This window comes from Phaethon lepturus, unplaced genomic scaffold (assembly GCF_000687285.1).
Source record: "Phaethon lepturus isolate BGI_N335 unplaced genomic scaffold, ASM68728v1 scaffold3304, whole genome shotgun sequence".
In the NCBI taxonomy this organism is placed as follows: Eukaryota; Metazoa; Chordata; class Aves; order Phaethontiformes; family Phaethontidae; genus Phaethon; species Phaethon lepturus.
Window position 1 is genome coordinate 12611 of NW_010533799.1, and position 17608 is coordinate 30218.

Sequence of the window (17608 nt, forward strand, 5' to 3'; positions counted from 1 at the left end):
CAAGCAGGGTGGTCTCTTGGTAGCCATGGTTATGTTCTAATGTGAGGACCTAAAAAACCATTTGTAGACTTGAAAACACCAATATGTGACCATATTCATCACAGAAAGAGAGAGATGATGTACACCATGTTCAAATGCCATGCTAGAGCATTGGACTGTGGTGACGTTTGACAGCAGACGCTCTGTTTTTTTTTCTCTTGCAGTTTGGGGCAGAGTTCAGAAGGTTCTCCCTGGATCGCTACAAGCCAGGAAAGTTTGAAGACTTCTACAAACTAATTCTTCACATTCATCACATAGCCAACCTGGAAGTGATGATTGGATATGCTGATGTACATGGAGACCTTCTCCCTATTAATAATGATGACAACTTCTTCAAGGCTGTTTCAAGTGCTCATCCACTGCTCAGGGTTTTTATACAAAGACAAGGTAAGACGCAATTTCATTCTGATGCCTTGAAGAGTGCTGGGGCAAGGTGATGTGTGGATTTGTGGCCCCCATTTGAGGGCTGAAATGATGTAAGAGGGACCTAGGAGCCCTCTTGCTCCTCCTCTGAGGCACTTCATTACAACTTGCGGGAATGGTATGACTTCAGGGCAGGTAGAGCAACGGTATTGCTGGCTGTAAGCTGTTTGAAGGATAACATGCTGAGAATCACCATGAGCCCTTTCTTTTCCGAGGGGAGCGTACCTTGTGCTGCTGATACTGTGTCATCACTTGAGCATGCCAACTGCACCGCTCCACTTGTTTGAGGGAGCTGTGAGGAGGGAGGGGATCTTGATGTTGTACTACTACTTCGCATTTAGAAATCTTGTCTGTCCATCTTGATAGTCAGTGTCATACCCAAATGATTCATGCCTGTATAGTGTGTGAATGCTCACAGATATGCGGTTACAAAAAAAAAGTTCTGTCACAAATGAGGTCGTGTTTGATTGTGCTGACCTGGCAGACAGACAAATGATGATTCTACCCTCTGTCCTTACACTAAGGAGTGTTGAATCTTTGCATTTTGAATCATCAAGTAAACCTTGGGAAGAATTGCCCAAATGTGAAGATGACATCACGTTTAAGTGGCTGTGTGTTGTTCTTGTCAAGCTTTTATTGCAGATATCTGAAACTTTCTCCTTAAAGACCGTGTTTGGCAGTTGCTTCAAATGAGGATTGGTTTTTATAAAATGGTGTCTTCCTCACAGAGCTCCTTAAATCCCAGAGGAACCTAACACTGTGTTAACACTACCTCCACAGTTTTTTCAGTCATGTAGTGATTTATAGCACAGGGCTTTTGGAAGTAAAATCTTGTCAGTAGCAGAGTCAGAAATAAGACTTGATCTGAAACTTTGAGCAGTCATGTAGCTTGTTTGGTCTGGACTTTGCTGTGTGGGCATTTGATAAGGATTTAGCAGGAGACTCCAGCCTGCTTGTTGATATGAGCTGGTATAGTGTGTGGTTCAGTCTGGTGTCATCAGATACATCCAGGGCTGTGTGGCCCTCCTCATTCAGAGCATGTTGTCTGCAGCCACTTTTAGATGGGAATAAGAGCTCAAAGAGGCAATGGAGAATTGGGTCTAGAGAAGTTTGTTTTGGTTCTGTGTCTCAGATGTGTGGAAATGTCTGTGGGAGAGGACTTGGGTTTCTAGCTCTCCCTTCTTGTGCAGAAAATGTAAAGGCGGATGACGAGCCTTATTAAGTCTCCTTCCTGCTGTGCCTGTTAGGGCTTGCGAATGTTCATGGTGGGTCAGGTCATGAGAAATTGCTTGCGTGACTTTGCCATGCCTGCATCAGTTCGAGTTTATTCATGTCTCTGGATCAATCCTGTTCAAATTGGAGCTGTCCTTGCTCTGCTTGGGCAGACGTCTGAGTATCCCTAACTCTGTGTCGGGAGCGGGGTTGCCACTGAAATGCTGATTGCAGAAGTAGGCAAATAAGCAAACACTGTTGTCTACATGTGGAAAAAAAATGCTCCCTCCCCTTCTTCAGTAGGAGAAGTATGCTAGTTGTGGTGGTTTATAACTTGTAACCTTAATGGAAAAGTGCATAACTTCCTTTTAAAAAGCTTTTCTTTTACCTGTTGCTCAGTGGAAAGAATCATGCTGGCAAGTAAGGAAGCTCATACAAGAGGGAAGACAGGCCTATGCCTCCTCACGTGTGGCGAAGCCTGAAAGCTTTTCCAACACACGTTCTCTGGTGCTTCTTCTGTAAAGCTGAAGGGAACAGTAAATTCTCACCTGTCCCTTTGATTAATGTCAGCTTTAATAAGGGACTCCTGGGGTTAACATTTGAGATTCATCCTTGTGGATGTGCCCAAACAATCATGTCCATGTCCATTTCCTTTTCTGAGAAGAAGCCTTTAGAAAGTGTTCACTTCAACAATAATAGGAGTTACTGAAATCTAGTTTGTCTCCTCTTCTTCCTTTGCTCCATTATACCCCTGCTGTTTTCCATGCCTTCAGACTAGGGTGATGGAGCAGTGCTGATCCTTCTGCTGGAGACCTGCACTAGAGAAGAAGGTGACTAGCACCAAGAAATCATTGTTCCATTCAGGGGAATGTGGTGTGCCTGCAGTGCTTCAGCTTATGCCCTAACCTCTGGCTTCAGAGGCAGGAAATTAAGCTGACAGGGACGCTAGTAAAATTTTCTTTTTTTTTTTTTTTTTGCTTGCCTAGTTGTTTTTTTAATCCAAATTCAGTCTCGCACTTTTTCAATTCAAAAGCGCTTGCCTCACTTGTCCCCAGAAACACACAAGCCACACGCACACTGTTTGGACTCTTACCTGCCAGGCTGGTGTTCAGGTATGGGATGGCTATTTTATTCCACTTTGTCCTTTTTGTTCAAGTCTCCTGAGCCTCAAATTTTTCAGGATCACAGTACCTGTTCCCTCCCCAGGCAGGGGATTTCAGTGCTTGTTAGCCAGCCTTTTTACTGAAGACATGAATTGCCGTTCCCAGTGTGCCTGCAGCAAATACTGTTCATACTTCTTGGGGTCTTGAAGGCTTTGGGACATTTCCAGTTTATATTTGAGTAAACTCAGCTATGACAAGTTTTTATAGCTCAGTGATCCATCTGCGGAAAGTATGTGGTGCTTTTGTTTTTTTTACTCCAATACTAAATGACAGTGCAGACCAAAATCCTAATTAGAGAACCAGGCTATAAAAAGAAAGGCAGTTTTTCTTTGACTTGCTTTCCCAGGCTGCAAGTACGGGTCGTGTCCTGTGTTGTAAACTGATGTGGCTCTTTTGACTTCATTAGCACAGTAGTGATTTATATCAGCTAATGCTTTGAGCCCAAGAATTTACTCACTTGGCTGCAACGGGTATCAGACCCATCCAGAACTCTCTATGGAAGGTGCCTGCTGCTGGGGAAGGGATGGATGTCCCAAAGACCTTAAAACAATGCAAGGAATTATGGATGTGTTTGACTTGCCCCATAATAACTGAACTTGTACTCTAGCCAAGACCTGCATGAAGGAAGAGCTTATCTGATGATGCAGTTGGTCATCATTTTTTCAAGACTTTTTGTTCCATGTCTGATTTAAACTACAGCACTTGAGACAGTTTTTTGAGTACTGCAGAAATATTTATGTGTAAGCTATGGATTCAAGCAGAAACCAAGAACAGAAAAACTGAATGAGTTAGTATTACATACTGTGAATGCATTACATTTTTCCTCATATGATTAAATAGAATGATGTTATTACCAAATCTTGCTTTGATGCCTATCTCCCAGAGGCAGAGTATGTGTTCAAACCTGGCTGTATTGGAGTCTCTTAAATGGGATGGAACAAATAGCAGAATTATAATGAGTTCTTCGTTGTAAATCTGCCTGAAATGATGCCTTGAACTTTTCAAGTGGGGCACAAGGATGTAAGTGAAGGTCTACCAGGTAACAGAGATTTCAGGATTTCTCCTCTTCTCCTTGGGTTACCTACTATGATATGTTTAACCTAGGAGGTTCAGAAACTTGGGGAAGTGTTGCAAAATGAACATGCTGATCACCCTGTTAAGTACTCTGTGCAGCACTTTTTTCCAAGGAAAGGAGGTAGATCCAGGACCAAGATGATGAAGTCCAGCAAGCATAGTGAATGGAGTGATGTTTGGCTCTAATTCTAACTGAGCACACCACTGTAATCCAGAGTAATGATTCTGATTCTGCGAGAAATGATGGAGGCTGCTGATGACCAGACCTTCACTTCCTACCACTCTTCAGGATTTATAGAGCTTGCATGGGCAGTAACAAAATTTGGTGTAGCTTTAGTAGCAAAGATGAGAGAGGTGGTGAGCAGCCTGTCAGGCCCCATCTTGATCCCAGTCTGAGATCATAAAATCATAGAATGGTTTGGGTTGGAAGGGACCTTTAAAGGTCATTTAGTCCAAGCCCCCTGCAATGAGCAGGGACATCTTCAACTAGACCAGGATGCTCAGAGCCCCATCCAACCCAACCTTGAATGTTTCCAGGGGTGGGGCATGTACCACCTCTCTGGGCAACCTGTGCCAGTGCTTCACCACCTTCATTGTGAAAAATTTCTTCTTTAGATCTAGTCTAAATCTACCCTCTTTTGGTTTAAAGCTGTTACCCCTATTGCAACAGGCCCTTCTAAAAAGTCTGTCCCCATTTTTCTTACAAGCACCCTTTAGGTACTGAAAGATTGCTACAAGGTTTCCCTGGAGCCTTCTCTTCTCCAAGCTGAAGAAGCCCAACTCTCTCAGCCTGTCCTCACAGGAGAGGTGTTCCATCCCTCGGATCATTTTGATGGCCCTCCTCTGCACCAGCTCCAACAGGTCCATGTCTTTCCTGTGCTGAGGGCTCCAGAGCTGGACGCAGGACTCCAGGTGGGGTCTCACCAGAGCAGAGGGGCAGAATCACCTCCCTCGACCTGCTGGCCACACCGCTTTGGATGCAGCCCAGGATATGGTTGGACTTCTGGGCTGTGAGTGCACATTGCCGGCTCATGTCTGGCTCTTCATCCACCAGTACCCCCAAGTCCTCCTCGGCATGGCTGCTCTCAATCCCTTCATCCCCAGCCTGTACTGATAGCAGGGGTTGCCCTGACCCAGGTGTACGACTGTGCACTTGGCCTTGTTGAACCTCATGAAGTTCACACTGGCCCATTCCTTGAGCTTGTCCAGGTCTCACTGGATGGCATCCTGTCCCTCGGGCATGTCAACCGCACCACTCAGCTTGGCGTCATCTGTAAAGTTGCTGAGGGTGCACTGAATCTCACTATGTCACTGATGAAGATATTAAACAATACTGGTCCCAATACGGACCCCTGAGGAGGGACACCACTCGTCGCTGATGTCCTTCTGGACACTGAGCCACTGACCACTACACTCTGGATGTGATCATCCAACCAATTCCTCATCCACCCAACAGTCCACCCATCAAATCCATATCTCTCCAATTTAGAGAGAAGGATGTTTTAGGGGACCATCTCAAAGGTCTTACAGAAGTCCAGACAGATGACATCAGTAGCTCTTCTCTTGTCCACTGATGTGGTCACTCCATCATAGAAGGCCACTAGGTTGGTTAGGCAGGACTTTCTCTTGGTGAAGCGATGCTGGCTGTCTCCAGTCACCTCCCTGTGCTCTATGTGCCTTGGCATAGTTTCTAGGATTACCTGTTCCACGATCATGGAAGGCTGACAGGTCGGTAGTTCCCAGGGTCTTCATTGCTACCCTTTTTAAAAATGGGTGCAATGTTTCCCTTTTTCCAGTCTCCAGGGACTTCACCTAAGCATCCCTTGCCATGCTCAGCTCCAGCCACACCTTGGCCCTCCTGTCCTCATCCCTATACAACTGTGCAGTGTCCCTGTACTCTTCCCAGGATACCTGTCCCTGCTTCCACTGACTGTGCATTTCCTTCTCACTCTTTAGTTTGCCTAGCAGGTCACCACTCAGCCATGCTGGCCTTTTGCCTTCCTTTCCTGATTTCTTACACCTGGGGATTGGAAGCTCTTGTGCTCTATGGAGAGCATCCTTAAAGATCTGCCAGCTCTGTTCTGCTCCCCTTCCCCTGAGGGCAGTTTCCCAGGGGGGCTATTGACTGACTCCCTGAAGAGCTGGAAGGTTGCTTTCCTAAAATTCAGGATCCTGACGTCACTCTTTGCCAGCTCCATATCTCTCAGGACTGCGAACTCCACTAGTGCATTATTACTGCAGCCCAGGCTGCCTCCAATCTTGATGTCACCAATAAGCTCATTTGTGTGACCGTCCCCTCTGATAGGGCTGTCTATTGCCTGGTACAGGAAGTTATCCTTCATGTGCTGCAGCAGTCTCCTGGATTGCCTACAGCTTGCCCTGCTACTTTTCCAGAAGTTATTGGGGTGGTTGAAGTACCCCAGCAGGATGAAAGCCTGCAAGCGTGATGCCTCCTGTAGCTGTAGTAAGAAGGCTTCATCAGTAGTCTCACCTTGGTCGGGTGGCCTGTGGTAGACACTAATTACAAGTTTCCCTTTGTTGCCTCGGTCTCTGACTCTTACCTGTTTCAGATTCCTACACCAATTCTAACAGGTTCTTCTAGGAAGCTGTTTTGTTTTATCCCCATCACACTAGAAGCATGTCCTGATAGTGGTTTGATGTTGTGGACCTCTGCTTGCTTTGACTGAGTTTCAGCAAGTGGCCTTGTTCCTATAAATACGTAGTGTTGATGAAAATGTATCCCTCACTAGAATGATTCTTGAGGAAAATTTTAAAGAGTTGGAGTTTGGAGAAATAACAAACTTACTTAAATATTCATGCAGTCTTGACAAGGCATACAGAGTGTCAGTAGGGACTGTGATTGTGCACATAGCTGTTGTGTGAGTACAGCTGCTGTTCCTGTGAATCAGCAGGTGTATTACAGCATCACAGAATCATTAAGGTTGGAAAGGACCTTCGAGATTATCAAGTCCAGCCATTAACCCAATTGCTATTGCTATACTATTGCTCTTAAGCAACTTCCGTAAAAATAACAGTACATTAGTGAATGTGGGTGCACTTTGTCAATCCTAGATTCTAGATCAGATTAACAATCTTTCCACCAATAAAATTAATTTTAAAGCTTTCTAAAAGTTTAAATGGTTTTATATAAGTGTCCTACACGTAGGAGATGAGTGAAATGGTGGAATGTTAGATACTGGATCTGTATTTCAGTGTATCTTTGTCAAATATCATGCATCTTGCAGGAACGTAAAAGGCATAAAAACCTGAAGAAGCTGAAGAGCATTCTAACAGCAAATAACCCTAAAAGCACTCTCTACAGCTAACTGGAACAGGGCCTTACATAATTTAATAAATGCCACAAATGAACTGCAGCTGTTAATTGAGGTGGCCTGAACATGGAGAAGGCTGATGTCTTCTGATTATCTGTATTGTCTTGCATTTTGCGGTCTGGAAAACTGATAGTGTGTAAAAAGCCATTAAGTACCATCTTCAGAAACTTGCCATAAGTGTCTTCTCTTTTGTAGTTGTATTTTAATAGTCCATTACTGTAATAGTAAACCAGTACTGAACACCAGTTGTTTCTTTTCTCCATCAGTGGTTAGAGCTGCTGTCTACCATCAGTTCTCACTTAAAGCTTGATCCAAAATCAACAGGGAAAAATGTGCATTTACCTGGTTTGGGTTTGGATTTGGCTTGTTTTAATTTATATTAAATTGAAGATTGGAAGATGCTGTTTTTCTTCAACTGCATGCAGCGACTAATGTATTTAAACTGCTGTGCCATGCAACATATTTCTGTATGTTCAGAAGCAGTTCATAACTCTGCAGTTTGTTATTTACCTGGCAAAGTTTTATTCTGCTCAAAGTACCAACATCTGTGCTTAGCTTTCTTGTATTATAAAATCAGAGCAATCACACTCAGTTTTAAAATAAAAATGTGCTAATGGGAATCATGCCCAGGTCTGACTGAAAAACCGATGTGGGTTGTTTTATTGTCTTTCATACTCTAAGCAGATAATCCCCAGGAATGGTGGTTGGCTGTCTAACCACATGTGTTAAACACAAAAACTGGCTTTGAGGCAGTAACTAAAATGAAACCTATTTCCAGCTACCTAAAACCTTTAACTCTCTGCTCAGCCTTCTGGAGTACAGTTGGAAAAGTTTGAGTTAAAGTCTTTCACATCTTTTTGGTTTTTCAGTAACCTTCCATGTTTATTTTATAGCACAGGCATTTCACCTTCTCAAAATGTTGTATTTCTGAACAAGAACAATGTGATTTTACTGCTCTTGTGAAAGGCATCTGAAATATTAAATAATAAAGCAAAGTTGCAGCACATGTTGAGGGAAAATACCAAACTGCTTCTGGTCTTGTTCTTGGTTGAGCTGTGTAGATTTTCACAGTGGTCTTACATGAGTCTGAGGCAATAATATAGAGTCAAGGGTGCAGGCAAGGTGACTTGAGGTCTTTATGTTTATCTGCTCCTGTAAGGGAGGGCAAGAAACTCTTCTGACACTCTGCGTAGCTCATTGACGCACTGGAGGATGTGGATCTGCCATTAGTCAGACTGTCCCAGGGCTGCTACCCTGTCTCCTCTGCCCTGGCATTGGTGTGACCCAGGGGCTGAGCTCTCTGAGCCAGCTCTTTGGCAGAAAACTGGCTGTTTGAGTGAGGAGAGAGCATGGGATGGACAGGACCGCAGAAGACTTAAAGCAACTTAACACTGCCATGAAGCCTCTTCTTCCTGGGAGGAAGAACTTGCCTGCTTGTAGCCTTTGGAAATGCGCAATGCCACTGTATCTGGAAAGGAGGCAAAGCATCTTGTCCTAGCTTTTGACAAGATTAGGGGATGGTGGTAGATTTCATGCTAGTATAACAGGAATTGCTGCTAGGCTTAAATTAAATCCTTTCATGATTTTCCTCAGAAACATCTCTGTTTTTGAGCTGGAGGGGTCTTTAAATGCTTGTCAAGCCAAGTAATCTTTGTCCCACTCAAGTCCTTTGATATCTGAAGATAAGTAAAATGCAGCTGTTTGTTTCAGTGAAAGCTGGCAACAAAATTACTGTAACTTCTTTGCTCCATCTTTCATGTGCAAATGATGAGACTGGGTAATCACTGTCTTTCAACTACTTTATTAAGCATCTTTAAAAACATTATGTTTTATCTGGTTTGTCAGACATAAACACAAAACAGCCTTGGATTTTGTTGCTGGCCCAGTTAGTGATACCTGGTGGCTGAGCAGAGCCAGCATGAGGCTGCTTCTCTCCTTCTCCTTGAAAACTCCATTTTTAGAGTATGAGGATATTTGATTTTCATCACCAGTTACTTTTAATTGCAGCCAAAACACCTGGTAAGCAAGACTTTGCAGTGAAAGGGGAAAGCGTGTGGAAATAGCATAGCCTACAGATAGGCTTTGTGGAGTTGGTCAATAACTGGTTGTAGGAACTGTTGCAAAAAATATGCACTGCATAAATATTAGTAGTTGCAGTATATAGTAAGCATGGAACAGAAGCCTGGCAGAAATGCTGCTGCTGCTGTTCTGTCATTGTCAGTGAACCGTTGCGCTTCTGTGTTAAAGCTACATGGGATTTGGTTTCAGTTTCAAAGTTTAATAATAAAAATACATAACCAAATATATTAATAATAAAAATAGACTTCAACAGTTGATGCTTCTTAAAAATAGCATCAAGGTGGTACCAGCACCACACATTCTGCTGAATTTAGACTAAAGAAACTTGTTTACAGTGGGAACTTGTGCAGTCTTTGATAGGAACCTCTATTCAACTCCATGCTTTGCTTTAGCTGGTTATCCACATAAGAACAAGCAAATAACCACTCTTCTGCCCCTCCAAACTCCTGTTTGTTGTCTTACAGTCGCAGATTGCTGCTCTGACAATACTTTAAAAAGCGAAATAAAAGAACCCCCCAATTACGTCTACTTGAAGATAGTCTCAAGTGAAGCTATTTCTTTTTTTTTCTTCCTTGGTCTGACCCTTTTTATTTAAGATAGTGAAGCTGCTCTAACAGGTGGCTTGACCATATAAAAACAGTGGTGAGGAAGACTTGTCAAATGATCCACCTCTGTTAAGGTCCCTATAAGGGAATTTTCCACTATTTATCTTTCCTTACCTTAGTAGCCAAAACAAGAGATTCTGTTTCCTGCTCATGGCTCAGGTTTTTTCCTGTTGGGCCTAGCTGTCATTTCCCTTCTCTAAGTGATGGAAACAAGTACAATGTGCAGATAATAATGAAATGCACTTGTCAGTCTCCTCTTTGACACCAGATTTTACCTGAAGAGACCTCACAAGCTCAAAGCAACTTTCATGTAATGAGGGAGGGTGGATACCACAATGCAGATACAAACATTAACTCAAGATTCAGGAATAGGCTTTCTGCTAAACTTCTGAAGTACTATAAACTTCTGAAGTACACTAAAGGGCTTATGACAACTTAATCGGTAGACTCTTGCACTGAAAACAAGCATGCAGTGAAGGATGTTTCTGCTAGGTGTTTGTAGTAGGCATTGAAAAATTAGCTTGAAATATAACTCAAACCAATTTTTTTAAAGTGACTGAAAGCTCCTCTTTTTTGTCTTCAGACTGCCTGTGGTGTTGGGATTGCACGCTCCAAATTTGAATGTGAGTGTCAGCATAAGAACTTGGGATATTTTTCAACTACAAGAGAGAAAGCAGTTTGGGGGAGGTTGAAAGAACTCTTTCTTGAAACTGCCCCTGACGATGATCTACTCTAATCTTATTTTTTTCCTCTGTGCTATGTTTAGAGTAGTAAAGAATCCTGTGGGAATATTAAGGAAACTATTAACCTAGAAAACTTCACTGTTGTTCTTGCTCTTCAGTCCCCTGCCATATGTTGATATTAAGTAACCTCTAAAAACTTCATATGAACAACTCCTGCACCACTCATATTTCTCTCCCCCCACCTTAATTTTCTTGTATTTTTTCTGTTCTGCTTTTTTCTCCCATTTATTGCTTTTTTCTTCCTCTCAGCTCTCCGCTTTCTACTCCTTGCCTTAGTTTAGCAATTGCCCTGCACGGCTGTTGCTCACCAGGCAGGAGGGTCTGTGCTGGGTGAAAAGTGTGCAGGTGCTGATGTCTTCAAGAGCTAGAAGAGGGCTTGGAGAACATTGGCATCAGGGGTGGAGTGGCAGGTATGGAAGTAGAAATTAATGAGGAAAAACTGCTTGTTACCATAGGTCTTAGACCAATTAATTTTCTTCTCTGATTATGCCTTTGCATTAGAAATAATAGAGGAGTTAAGAATAATAAAAAAAAAACCTGAAATTTTGAAGGAGAACATTTGTTTAATTTGATTAGTACGTATGAATAAGAAATTATGTACTGGTGTCTGTGGAAATTGGAGAGCTGGAATCCATTGGAGTTGGTGGAAGGTGCCGTCTTGGCATTTCTGCTGGCAGTGGTGGGCTCTGAGACGGTGTTTCTGCCTCTTAAGCCACTGTAGGTAAATGTGACTATTTCCTTTAAAACTGATGTACCAGCTGAGGATTTGAAAAGGTCTAAAGCTGTTTTCCTCATCTGTGAATGTCACTGAGGTGTGATAAGAGGAGGTTGGATGCTGATGGCAACCAGTTTGTTCTCTTTATTAGCCTGCTTTATTGCTGCTTTGTTTTAATTCTGCCAAGCAATTTGGTAATTTCAGTAGTATGTATCCAGCAGATGCAATGATTTCATTTACAAAATAAAGTAGTCTTTATATTTTTGCTTTCATGTACTTACTAAGGTCTAGTTTTAAATGTATTAAGCGTGAGTAAAGGGGAGGAAAAAACACATTGTGTTAACCAGAAAACTATAAAGTTACAGAAGGAATTCCCCCCAAACTCCCAAGAATCTGGATGAATGAATGAATGCCTTGTAACAGAGCCCATAAATAAGCACAGAGGTAGTGTCTTGGTGGCTAGCAACAGGAAAAAATGGCGTTCCCTAAGCTTGCCTATCTTGAAGCTGCATAATTCGAACATGCCTTACCCTTTGTAGAGGGGGGGAGGGAAATAAAAGTATAGCACATTTGAAGGACAGTATGCAACAAGACATTTAAAAAAAATCTTGTTTCAAAGCAATTTTTAGCTGAGACAAAGACTATCAATAACAGAAGGAGTGACAATGTCTGCTGTGCCTACATTGCTCAGTTACTTGAAAGTGCCCTGGATGCTTGTGCAATGTATTTTTTGCTTTTGAAACTTCTGCCTGAGTATTAGAGTGAGGGGGGGGTAGCATACAGGCAACCAACTTAACATTTATGCATTAAGCCCTGGTACAGGATCTCTCCTCAAGCCTGAATTGCCTTTAAAACTACAGATGACCTCTTCATGCTGGGTTTTACCTGCACCTCTCTCAAAATGTAAGCTATGGTTGAAAAGCTCCTTCTTCATCTGTTAGGGTGCTCATGAGGGAGTTACTTCTCCATGTGGGTAACCACATGATGTCTCCATTTACCATCTTCTTGTACCCGAAAGGTTGTATCCCAAGGGTTTGCCCTGGACAGACAATAATTGTGGCACAGACAGTGCTGCTGCTGATTTGCTAGTGAGTTTTGCATTTGCAAGGGTGACTGAAAATGATAATTTTGGTCGTGATTTTCAGTAGATCTGGCTAACACGTCGTCTTCTGTAAACAGGCTAAGCCCAGCGACACATCAGATTCTTTTTTGTTTTGGTTGATTTCAGTAATCATGTGGCTGGTGCCTTTCTGACCTCTTCAAGGTATCTGTGCCTGCACTGGGCCATGACTATGAAAAACAGGAAACTTATTTTAACTTCAGTCTTCTGTTCTGGTCTCTTGCCTTTTGCTTGTGGATGCAAAGGTGCTGGTGAGAGTATTGCAGAATTTCCCCTTCCCTGCTTTTTTGGCTGACATCAAAGGCCATGTGACAGCATTACCTGGCAGCTCTTGTCACAGTGTAGAGTTTGGTGCATAAACATTTCTCACACTGAAAGAGAGGAATTGAATAGCTGTCTGCAGGCTGCCATGAGGGTCCCAGCCTGTGCCCTAAAAAAGCACTGGCCAGTGCTGTATTTCACTTTAAGTGGGATTTAACTTCTCCTTCCTTTGACTACCATACCACAGCACACTTCCCGCAGCCCCATGCAGAGTTTCCCAGTCACCTTACAGGGGACAAATGGTATAACAAAGAAGTATGGTACATGTGGGTTGTAATACAGGTTCTGTGTTAGATGTTGTTCATTGCTGTACGCAGTCTCTGTTGTCAACAAGCACCGCAGGGCACTCTGGGGTAGGAAGAGGTATTTAAGCTCATCTCAGGCATGCCATGTCATCCAGAGGGAATGGAGGAGAGAGGGGGAGCGCTGGGAGAAGCTGCAGACTGTGTATCCATTGTGATTTAACATGTGCTGCTGCGGGCAAAATGGTTTGGCAGTACCTCAAAACCCATCTCCCCTCCCTGAAACATTCCCAGAAACAGCTGGCCACAGGAGCTGGCTCATGGGTTGCAGATCACAGGAAACAGCTTGCCACAACAAACTTGGCTTCCTCTGCTCAGATGACCCTCAGCAAAGGTACATGTCCTCTGCATCAGCTCTGGGAAGTGCATAGTGGTGGCAAAAGCAAGAGGAAGGGTGGTGTTGGAGGTATGCACAAAGCCCTGTCTTACAGTGGGCTTCACCAGTGTTGAACCCCAGACCATGTGGAAAGCATCCCTGCAACTAACTTGTCCTACTGCAGGATGCCTGGAGTAAGGCTGGACAGCAGTGGAAAAATCCCTGAGTGGATTTTTTTCAGTGCTGTACCTTAGTTGATCCCAGTTCAGTTGGTAAGTGGTGGCTGTCCCACACCCTTCCTCTCACCAGTTCCCAGAGCCATATTGCATCATGAGGAAGTACTGGAGCTGCAGAGTGTGGTACAGGTGCCTTTCTACCCTGATGGGTGTCATACAGTGTGTGGGTAGCATGCTCTTGAGTCTTGCTGGTCTGGTTTATGGGTGTGTTGTGCTTATCTTGGAAAATCAGAGTCACTAGCTCCATTTGTCTTCAGAAAGGTTACTGCCTCTGTCACAGACCCAGTTCCATGTGGATGGCTCAGGAGAGCTGAAAGAGAGAAGTGCGAAGAAGGTACTTCTGTATGTGCGTCAACAGCAACCATGAGAGGAAATTGTTTCCCTGCTAGTGTAAACCTGGTTAGCTAGGTTGCTCACTAGCACTTGCTGAATGGCACCATTCCATGGTGGCTCTCTTGCAACTTGTGTGGACTGAGCAATTCCAGCAAACGAGGTCTCCCTGCCTTAAAGACCTCCTGGCACTCCAAAGCATGTCAGTGTCGGCAACATGTATTGCTGGATATATGTATTGCATACACATAGAAGTAACAAGGAGAAGTTGCATCCCTGCTGAGGAGGGATTGCTGTTGGGGGGAATGCTGCTAGAAGTACTTCTGGGGTTGTGCTGAGAGCTGAAAGTTCATACAGGCAGCTTGCTACAGTCCGGTGTCTGTAAGGTGCACAAAGGCTCTGGCATGGCCTCACATCCCTCTTGCATGACGGGGCTCTGTCAGCTCATGTGGACTGGCATGGCTTACAGAGCAGAGCATGTTCACTCTCTGGGAGGCTGATGATTACCAAGCCACTAGTTCACACAAGTGATGTGTCCGCCAGTGTGGTGGCACAGTCGCTGCCACTAGCAGCTCCTGAATAAGGTAATTGTTGCCATGATAAAGCATGTGAGCTTTTGCAACTGGCAGAATTCTACTTTCCCAACAGCTAAAGGTGGCTAAGCTTTCTTTTTTTTTTTCTTCTTTTTTTTATTCCTTTTGTGATGAGCAAGTTATACGCCTAACTCTATCATCCCACTAAGAGCTGGGTGAACAACTTTTGCACTGGCCTGATAAGCTTTTCTTGATGAAAAAAGCCAAGTATTTTTAAGACACTTGGAACCCAATGATTTCCAGGGGAGGATTAGACTAGATATCAGGAAAAATTTCTTTATGGAGAGAGTGGTCAAACATTGGAACAGGCTGCCCAGGGAGGTGGTGGAGTCACTATCACTGGAAGTGTTCAAAAAAACATGTAGATGTGGTACTTCAGGATATGGTTTAGTGGGCATGGTGGTGTTGCGTTGATGGTTGGACTTGATGATCTTAAAGGTCTTTTCCAACCTTAATGATTCAGTGATTCTGTGATAAAATGAGGGGGGAAAAAAGAGCTAAAGAGTTTGGATGTGTTGGCGAGTGCACCTTCCACTGGGAATCTACAGCAATTGGGAAATAGTTGCCAGCAAATGGCTTTAAATATTTACAGTGGGTAATCTGCTCAAAACACATGTATACATTTCTGAGTGGTTTACTTTGATTAAAAAAAACTGTCAAATGCACAGTTCCGCTATTTTCTGTCAGTTGCTATCTCTCTGTCTCTCCATGCACCAGCATGATACAGCTACTATGTTCTGCTGCGTATTATTTCTACCTTGATTCCTAGCCCTCCCAAGGGGGCAATGACCAGTAACAATCTGAATAGGCCACAGCCCAGGATCTTTGGAGGATGATGAAATTCAAAGCTGAGGTGCCAGGCTTAATTCAAACCCAGTAAAAGACTCCAAGGAGCAGAATTCTTCCTCCAAATTGGTTTAGAAGATTCTGACTCATATATGAAGGTGGTTGTGTCTGGCAGCTGAGAGGATCTGACATGACCAGTGCAAAACAAAACCCCTCATGTCTGTGGGAGCTCACTTGCCCAGTGGATGTGTAAATTGGGAGCTAGTAAACAGCTTTTTCTCTTCAGACATAGTGTGCTTCTCTGTTTTCAAAGCAAAAGAAGGTGTTTAAAGGGAAGTCTACAACCACAGCCATCTTCCTGTGGTCATCTCTGTGTGCTTCTCTCTGGAAACGCTAAGTATGGAACCTTGTGCCTGAGGTTTAAGCACAGAATTATTTGAAGGGAGGGAGTTTTATTTTGACTGTTTTGAAACTGTGTGGCTTACAACCTTTTTGTTATTGAGATATTTACGAGATCCAGGGCATATGTTATTCTCTGCTGCTCTCTGTGTTGCAAAATTTGGAGAGAAGCATCGCCTCATCATTTGGTAACTTTTTCGGCCAGGCCCCTTTGAGATGAAGAATTTTCATTTCAAATTATCTTCATTCATTAAAAACGAACAAACAAAAAAAACCCACCAAACAACAAAACTTACAGCTTTTTTGGTACATTCACTGGCTTCTGCAACTGCTGGGGGGGGTAATGTGTCCAGCTTTATTATCTCAGCAGAAGTTGGGTAAACAACACCTGTGCTAGCATGACACATTTAAAACAGTCAAAGAAAAGCTGCTTCAGAGCACATAACTTCACTATGAAATGCTTGCATAAGACCAGAGTTGTTATTTATGGAGCCAGTATGTCACCTGCCTCACAAAGATAATACAGGTACACGAGATAAACAGACCCAGAACATAGCTTCTCTCTTTACCTACAGAAGTTGTTTGCCTCCTCAGCTACTGGGAATGGCAGCCCGGGTCCATTTTGCTTGTGCAGAAGGGGCCTTCTGGGAGAGGCTTTGTGAAGGTTTAGCACAATTCTCTGTCTGCAGCTGCATTAGTCTGTATTTTCTCTTGTGTTTGGGATGCAGCGTGGTGGTAAACTGGTTAAGCTTGGGGCATGAGGTCCTCTCCTAGGCTGCTCTGTGCAGTTCCGTGGTCCTTTTGCAGAAAAAGCAGAGAGAGACCTTATTTTGGAGTGTTGCCACCATGGATGCTGAATCATGACCATGAAAACTGCTGAAGGGGGTCTGTGCTAAATAACAAATGTCGTATGCCAATGGTTATTTTTGGTGGTTTCAATTACAATCCTCCTTTCTCTGAGAACCACACTTGGTGTTTGTGTAAACGGATGCTGAATCGCAACAGCAAAACCATGGTGTACCTAAGCCAAATCCGAAGAGTGGACACGTTTGCAGCAATGTGCCTGCTCTTCTCAGCTATTCCAGCCCATGACCCTCAGCCTCTTCCTTGTGTAAACATGGATGGAAGCAGTCAGGGACATTTTTGTTTAGGAGCAATATCAGGAGGCTTAACTGGGAAGAGGCAGCACAGAGGATGGAGCAGTGGTTAGGCTTTTCAGGCTTTGTCTCAGTGGGAAAGTATGAATGCATTTGCACTCTTGGCTGGCTGGGACCCAGCCCTGACCACAGTGCCTGCTGATGCTGCAGGGATTGCTTTGGCTTTTAGCACATGGACAAAGGAAAAGCACTTTTGGGAGCTTATTAGTAGGTTGAGAAGAGCAACCTTCTTTGCCTCCTTTCACTTTTCCATCTTTTTTTTTTTTTTTTAATTCTTTTAGCAAGACTCACTCTTTAGACATCTTGTGAATGAATGGCAGAGTCTTTGACTTCTGTTTTGAGGGGAAGCCAGGAGTGACTAACATTGCTTAATCTGACTTTATTGCACATTCTTGTCTTGCATATGTTTTTTTTCTTTTTTCCCCAACCAGAAGAAGAAAACAATCCCTGATGGAAGTGGCTTCTAAGCTTTGTTTTCCTGTAGCTCCACATGTAGCTCTCTGTATCCATTTGGGAACTGACTTTGTGTATTGTTTTATTTTTGTGCAAAAGATCTTTCTGCAAACTGTGACTTGAATAAAAGGAGGAGGGAGTTCAGATGCTGGGAGTCCCTGGTGTCAGTTGAGGCAGGCTGCAGATAATCCCTGCTCTGTTCTGTACATT

General features: G+C 43.5%; 1 protein-coding gene across 1 annotated transcript in view; it reads left to right on the top strand.

Moving 5' to 3' along the window:
* Window positions 1-203: 203 nt before the first annotated feature.
* Window positions 204-17608, top strand: part of PARD6G (par-6 family cell polarity regulator gamma) — a gene marked incomplete at its 5' end in the record, with an annotated part of 53781 nt that continues 36376 nt past the window's right edge. Inside the window, one exon of the mRNA XM_010285305.1 lies at window positions 204-426. Within this exon, the coding sequence (XP_010283607.1) occupies window positions 204-426 (223 nt within the window). The remainder of the gene's footprint in view (window positions 427-17608) is intronic.